The sequence below is a fragment of the Trifolium pratense genome, linkage group LG5 (genome assembly GCF_020283565.1).
Source record: "Trifolium pratense cultivar HEN17-A07 linkage group LG5, ARS_RC_1.1, whole genome shotgun sequence".
Taxonomy (NCBI): Eukaryota; Viridiplantae; Streptophyta; class Magnoliopsida; order Fabales; family Fabaceae; genus Trifolium; species Trifolium pratense.
The window spans coordinates 46,905,713-46,912,803 of record NC_060063.1 but is presented as its reverse complement, the minus strand read 5'-3'; the positions used below and the strand labels follow the sequence as shown (position 1 = coordinate 46,912,803).

Here is a 7,091-nt window from a genome sequence, read left to right as displayed (position 1 = left end):
AAATAAATATATTACTTTTACTTGCAGTAAATTTTATTATTTCTAATTTTATTATCTTGTTTTACATTACAATTTATAAGTAGGCGTATTAATGAATTGCTCATAAGACTTAAGTGTCGTCGTAACACAACTCCAAGGTTGGAACCAGAATACTTAGTCTTGCCAACATAGGGAAGGTAACTCAAGAACTCGAGGGGAGATGACAATAGGATTAACATTCACATAAATAATTAATGCTTGCATGATTTCCAATTGGTGGTAGTGGTCGGTGTCTTCAATTGCATATATAGGGTGATTTAAGAGTTAATCCGCCAAATAATAGAAATAATTGCAAGAGATATAACGTCAAATTACCAAGCAAGAGTATATGGGAGGGATTCGAAAGAGCCTAACCAATTTTTTCATCTTACTATTTCTCGATTTTACCTTCAAAACTATCTTTTAGTACAAAGCGAATGAAATTTATCTTTACTGTTTAATTCCTAACGAAACTAGTTACTTTGACACGATTCCTGTGGAGACGAACTTATTCAAGTGAGAATTTATTACTCGACAATACACTGATACACTTGGCAGGGGTCAGTCACCTGTTATCAAGTTTCTGATCGGGTCATCCACCAAGCCCAACAGTGCTGGTGCAAGGGGGTGTGTTAAGAAGTCTCACATCGGTTGCGAAATGACCTGAATATGTGTTTATAAGTGAGGGCAATTCACACCTTACAAGTCGATTTTGTAAAATAAATTATGTCAAACTCATTTCTAAGAGTTTATACTAGTAAAAAGATATTTTAAAATTTTGTAAGGCATATTCCATGCATAATGTTAGAAATTAACGTAATATTTTTTTATTGAATGACAAAATAGTTATATATAAAAAAGAGGGAGTACAAGAAGTACAAAGTTTCCAAAAACAGAAAAAAAAAATACAATGAAATCAAAGATATAAAACTCCTACGGACTAGACCAAAGAGCCACAAGCCCAAATCACTAGACGTCTAAAAAAGGAGAGAAAGAACAAAAATCAAGTCGAGAAGGCAAAAAGCAAGTCTATATCCCACCAAGACCACCAGTCTGCAGAATCACCACCACACATGACTTTAACGGTTCCAACATAAAATAGGTTGCACCTCCCACTCATAAAAAAAGTAGCGGCAAGCATGGTTTTTGACCATATACCACTATATGAAAAAAGTTTCATCCTATCAATTAAATATTCAATCGATCAAGACCCCCTAAAAAAGATTATAATTCATTATGGAAATTCAAAATCGACCAAATAACAACATACCAGATTAACTGCGCCGTAAGTGAGCTCTAATATTCTTTGGGTTGATTGATCTTATTAATTAAGTATCTTAGGCCCATCGTTTGAAGAAACTATGTGTTATATGAAGGTGAAAGAGTGAGTTAGAGAAATTGGTGCGGTGGATCTTGTGTTGACGTTGTTGTCATGAGATTGATATCACTATCGTTTTGTACACATGTTATATCATATTCCTAAAGTTGGTGACATGACTTTTTTAAAGTTTAGTTTTTAATATATTATTGATAAAATAATAGTGAATAACAAGTTTAGTTCAATCCAAAGCATCGCTACTTAGCCATCAATAACTTTCTATGGGAAAGTCAGTTGTTTAAACTCTTTAAAGGATATGTTGTTTCATTAACCTTAGTGTTTTCTATGATAATTAAGTAGAGATTAATGTTGATCAACAACTTCTAAAAAGTAAGATTCCATTTCTTTTTTTTACATGAAAAATTAAGCTTTGTGAGACCTTTGGCTTAAGTATAGTTATAGAACAACAAAAACAAACAATATTTCAAGAGGAGGTAGAAATCTTTCAATAAAATTTAGAAGGCACAAAGATGATGATTTTTTTTTTCATAAACAGGGTATTCTTGTGGACTCAAATCATACGTTTCCATGTGTTCGCAGTTATGTCGATTTTAAGTCAGATCGTAGGTTCGTGCTCAACCCTAGTGGTAGGGACAACACTCCTTTTTGCTGGGCCTTTATATCATATTGGCTTACTTGAACAACCCTTTTGTTGTTGGGCCTAACCCGGCTTAAATATTTAGTTTTCTATTTATTCATTTAATAACAAAAAAAAAAGTGAAAACTTGTTAAAAAAAAAAAAGAAAAAAAGTGAAATATAAAGGGAAAATTTTGAACTCTTACAGAAAAATTAATATTCACATGTTCTTTATCCATAGTTTTAAACAATATTTCTAGGATCATATAATTTCTGGAAATGTCTCCAATAGAAGAAAAACACCACCATGAAACTGGGTCAATTAACTGAACTTTATCAAGGCATGCAAACCCATTATATCTAATAACACAAGTGATTAACTTTTTACACCCCCAAATAACTATGCATGTACGCATAATAAAAAATCCAGTACCGTTCGAAAGTACGCTTATAGATCAATTATTGGTTACAATGCTTTTTTTTTTTCCATAAAAAAAAAACATATTTTCAATCAAGATCAATGCATGGGTTTTCTAAAATGTGTATTAGAAAAAATGGGATGTGGATAAAGTTGCTCCCTATCCTAACCTTATTAGGGCCTAGAATGGTTTGTGTGGACTATGATTTTAAATCGTTGTTATGAATTTAATTTATATGTATTGTCAGTATAAAGTTATTTTACATGTACGTCCAATAATATATCGACACATTATGTATGATATTTAAAAACACATGATATGTCACGTTCATTAAATGATGTGGCAACCAATTATTGAATGCGCATGTAAAGAATCTTTACCATGACGGTACACAACAATTAAACTCAATTGTTATTGACTTATTGTTGTTGCGATGCACATTATTTACATTGTGGCTGTTACGATGCAAAATTAATATAAATTTATAAAAAAATTACATAAAATCATGACATTGCCGTGTCACAACTATTTATCTATTATAGTAGACTCTTAGTTTGCTTCAAAAATATTGATTGAAGATGTGTGAAATATAGAATTGAGAAAGTCTTCAAATTAAAGTTTTTCATCCAGTAATGATGGGAAAAAAAACCAATAGAAAAAAAAATACAAAAAAAATTCCAATGGTACAATCAGAGCTATAGTTTTTTTTTTTTTTTTTGAGCTATAGTTATTTTATTAGCAAGTTGCAATATTAGCAACAAAATAAAAAGGGAGAGTTTTATTGGCATATGACATAAAATTCCATGAGCAGCACATAAATTCAAAATGGTGCAGAAAGAGGCTCTTTTAGGGTAATAGTATAACTTTGGCTTTCAATAGAGCATTGACATTGGCAAACTTCCTCATGAGTGATAGTCTCTTCCTTCTTTGTGATATCAATTAATTTCTCAATATGGCTTTCATTTTCATCAATAATTGTAGCCTCCTCCTTTATTGGATGCATAATAATCCCCTTCATTGACATCAACAAACACTTTTTATAGGTACATACTTTTATAGTCCGTTTGGTTGAACGGAAAGAAAAAGAAAGAAAAAAAAATTACGGATTCCAATGTATAATGGACTAAAGTGAGTCCAAATTCATTAATTAAAATCCGTAATTTTCTTTCACTCCTCTTTCTTTCCACTCAACCAAACAGAGTCTTAGGGTGACTTTAGGCCAAAACAAAAACGAGAGGGAAAGTGGAAAGATGTGGATAAATATGAAGGACAAAAAATCAGTGCATTTTTTTCGGTAAAAACTATCAACCTCATGTATGTAACTGACTGAAACATTTTCAACGGTAAGACAAAACCCATTATATTTTTAATATCGTTAAATTATATTTTTCTCAAAAAAAAAAAATCTAACAACATTTTAATGAAATTTGTATAATTCTTAAAAAATATTCACATTTCATACCTCAACAAAAAGAGCTGATGCTTCATTTGGTTCCAACTTTTGTACCACCTCTGCAGCTAGTTCCTACATGAAACAACAAATATTATCAACATGATTCCACCATCCATTTTCTTTTGTTTGAAAATTGATCAATATTAGGATATCTTTTTAAAAATTGAGCCTCCAAATCAAACCAAATGATATGAGTAAAAATACTTTATTAAAGAATGATATTATATATATCTACCCTAGCTTGGGATAGCTCCACTTCATTCAAGGTCCTTGGCTCCAATTCAATGGGGCAAGAGGTTTTTGCCATGATTTAGAATTAAACCAAGATATGATCTATAGAGTAAATGACTTGATGAGTAGCAATTAAATCCCATTACAATTGCAATGTCTTTTACATAGATTAATATCATATGTATATAGCCATTTGAGAACAAGATTTTTCAATATATTCACGGAGTATTTAGGTAATGGAAAAAAAGTTTGTGGCTATAATCAAAGTAAACTTAATTAGCTAAGTTTCTTTACAGCCCGTGGTTCAATTGAAGAGAAAGTTTCAACCATGCTTGTGACTTCAAATGCTCTTAATTAATACACTTTCACATGTCATGATCTTGGATTATAAGTCTTACTAGTTTTTTTTTTTTTTTTTTGACAAAATAAGTCTTACTAGTTACTACTATTGGTTGGATTGTGATTTATGGACAAATATAGGCAAAGGATAAGGTGCATGTGCACATCAGCTTTGTGGTCCTTACATTAACCATTTAGTGATTGTTGATTAGAGAATCTTAAATGAATTTTCTTAGAGATAAAACTAGTTCTTCCCCAATTTCATCAGTGACTATCTAAATTTACATTCTGAAATCGAAATTTATTGTTTCAAATAATTCTTCATCGGATTTTATTTATCATTCAATTAAATTTTAAATCATTAGAATTCGTTTTGAGGAGAACGAGAGAATTATGACAAAAAAAGATAGTGAGTATATGAAATCATAAAATTCAATTTGGGCTTATCCATTATTAACTTGGGCTTTAACTATGTACACCCTTTTTTTAGGATGTTTTCTCTTCCGACCTCGTGATTCTTTTATACCCCAATATTTTAATTTTGCCCTTGTAGAAAAATTCGGTTCGCAGAAACCGAATTTTTTCTAGTGCAAATCAGAGTAAATTTCGGTTTTTAGAAACCAAAAATTGTTTTCAAGGCAAAAAAAATTTTGGTTTCTACAAACTGAAGTTTTTTGCAATGGCAAAATTGGAAATTCATGGTGTATAAAAGAAACACGGGGTTGGAAGAAAAAACTTCTTTTTTTTTTATATCTAAGAGAAAGAAATTAAAAAAGAATGAAAGATGTCTCTAGCATGAGGTCAAATAGCGCTGATATGCAAATAAAATAAATAATTATCTATATCTATACTATATATAAAGAGGATACATAACTTTTGGTGTGAACTTTTCATAATACCAACAATACCCTTGATTTTTTTTAGTAGCAACAAAAATCTTTTATTAACAAACTCATAATATAAGACACTTTTTTTTAGCTGCAAAAATATTTTATTAACAAACATAACATAAGGCTTTTTTTTTTTTGAACATAAGTTAGACACAGACCGGCGCGGAACGCGCCTGCCTGGCCCGCTAGTATATATATAAAAAAATAGTTTCATTCTAGTATCTAATGATCAATATATTCATTTTTTTTCTAAAGAAGAGGGGACTAAGCCCAAAGAGAATTACAGAGCAATAATTCGGGGAGTAGTGACTCAATCTATCAGCTATACATAACTGGTCTATCCCTACCGGGGGGATATCAAACATAATGCATCCAACTGACTGACATCCTATCGAAGCCAACGCATCAGCCACTTTATTTGACTCACGATATACATATCGAACGCGAACATTCCACCCTTGTAACAAGCATTGAATTCTTCTAATCAAACTCCTTCCTCCATTACTTCATATGCTCTTTCATTCAAGATTTTTCACAACCGCTAGAGAGTCGATTTGTAATTCAACATTCATCAATCCTCTTTGTCGAGCTAGACATAACCCTTCATATACCCCCCAAAACTCAGCAATGAAGACATTCGTGGTACCGATATTTTTTGCACAACCCTTCATATTTCTTGATGATCTGGTAAAACTCCTCCGCTCCCAGCTACACCATGTTGCACTGCTCCATCTGTATTAATGCAGTGCCAAGATGCTAATGATCGATTTTTTAATGACACTTGAAATTGATTTTTGATTAAATAGAGATTGAATTTATTTATGTATCGAAAAAAAAAGAGATTGAATTTATTTGGTTTCGTTCAAATTTCGATTAGAACGTTGTGTTCATCGGATTATTGGTTTAATTTACACACTAGGGAGATGAACATTACCATCTAGAATAATGAGGTAATTGAACTTTTCTCTTTTGAATTGTTCAGAATCTTCCATTTCACCTGGAGAAATTTTTCGAAACTATAAAATCATACCGGTATATTTTGCCTGTGACCAACATAAGAATGAAGAGTAATCACCAAATAATTAATGGGAAAGTAATAGGCTCAAAGACGTAATTTTCTTTAGTAAAAAAAAATGTATTTTTCTTATCTAAGAAGCCCGCCCCAAACTGAGATGATATAAACAAGCGAACCCGGCAGTGATCTCTTGTAGGCTTCCTTCAGACCTGATCAGGAATTTTAATTGGTGCCGCAATATGCTTAATATGAATCATCTCATGTGCTTACTTTGGAAGAAACCTTCTATAAATTGGTTGATGTTTAATGTTGATGGAGCTATTTTTATCACATAAGGGAAATTCGGTATATGCTTTCGTGATAGTTTCGACTCCTTTGTTCAAGCACATACTATGATCTTTCATTTTTAGTTATATATTGCCGCTGAATGTGAAGCAACCGCAATGAAGCATGTTCTCGCGCTCGCTTTGTCTAATGACTTTGAGAGAGTTATCTTCGAAAGTAACTGTCAACAGGTTGTGAATGCTTTGTTTAATGATTATTTAATTTGTATGCGAATGAGACTGGCACTTTGCTCTCAACTTGTAATTCCCTTCTCAATTCTAATGCTAATTACAACATAGCTAATATTATGAGGCAAGTTAATAGAGTCGCTCATAATCTTGCTATAGCGTCTTTATTTCAGTCTAGCTCCAGTGTTCATCATTATTATCCACTCAGTTGTATCTTTTCTATTATATTGAATGAAATGCAATGAGTTCATTTTGCTTA

General features: G+C 31.7%; 1 protein-coding gene across 1 annotated transcript; it reads right to left on the bottom strand.

Annotated features, from left to right (window-relative positions):
* Positions 1-2,790: 2,790 nt before the first annotated feature.
* On the bottom strand, positions 2,791-4,402 carry LOC123885150. The gene is made up of 3 exons (XM_045934417.1): positions 4,081-4,402; positions 3,855-3,917; positions 2,791-3,404 (listed from the first exon to the last, which is right to left on the bottom strand). The coding sequence occupies exons 1-3, from the start codon at positions 4,150-4,152 to the stop codon at positions 3,213-3,215; spliced, it is 327 nt and encodes a 108-aa protein (XP_045790373.1). The 5' UTR covers positions 4,153-4,402; the 3' UTR covers positions 2,791-3,212.
* Positions 4,403-7,091: the final 2,689 nt, after the last annotated feature.

What these genes read in the sequence shown, in the direction of transcription:
- LOC123885150 (XM_045934417.1), bottom strand. Translation starts at nt 4,152, where the DNA reads ATGGCAAAAACCTCTTGCCCCATTGAATTGGAGCCAAGGACCTTGAAT. An exon ending in TGGAGCTATCCCAAGCTAGG is followed by an intron (nt 3,918 to 4,080) that starts GTAGATATATAT and finishes TGTTTCATGTAG; the next exon opens with GAACTAGCTGCAGAGGTGGT. An exon ending in CATCAGCTCTTTTTGTTGAG is followed by an intron (nt 3,405 to 3,854) that starts GTATGAAATGTG and finishes ATGTCAATGAAG; the next exon opens with GGGATTATTATGCATCCAAT.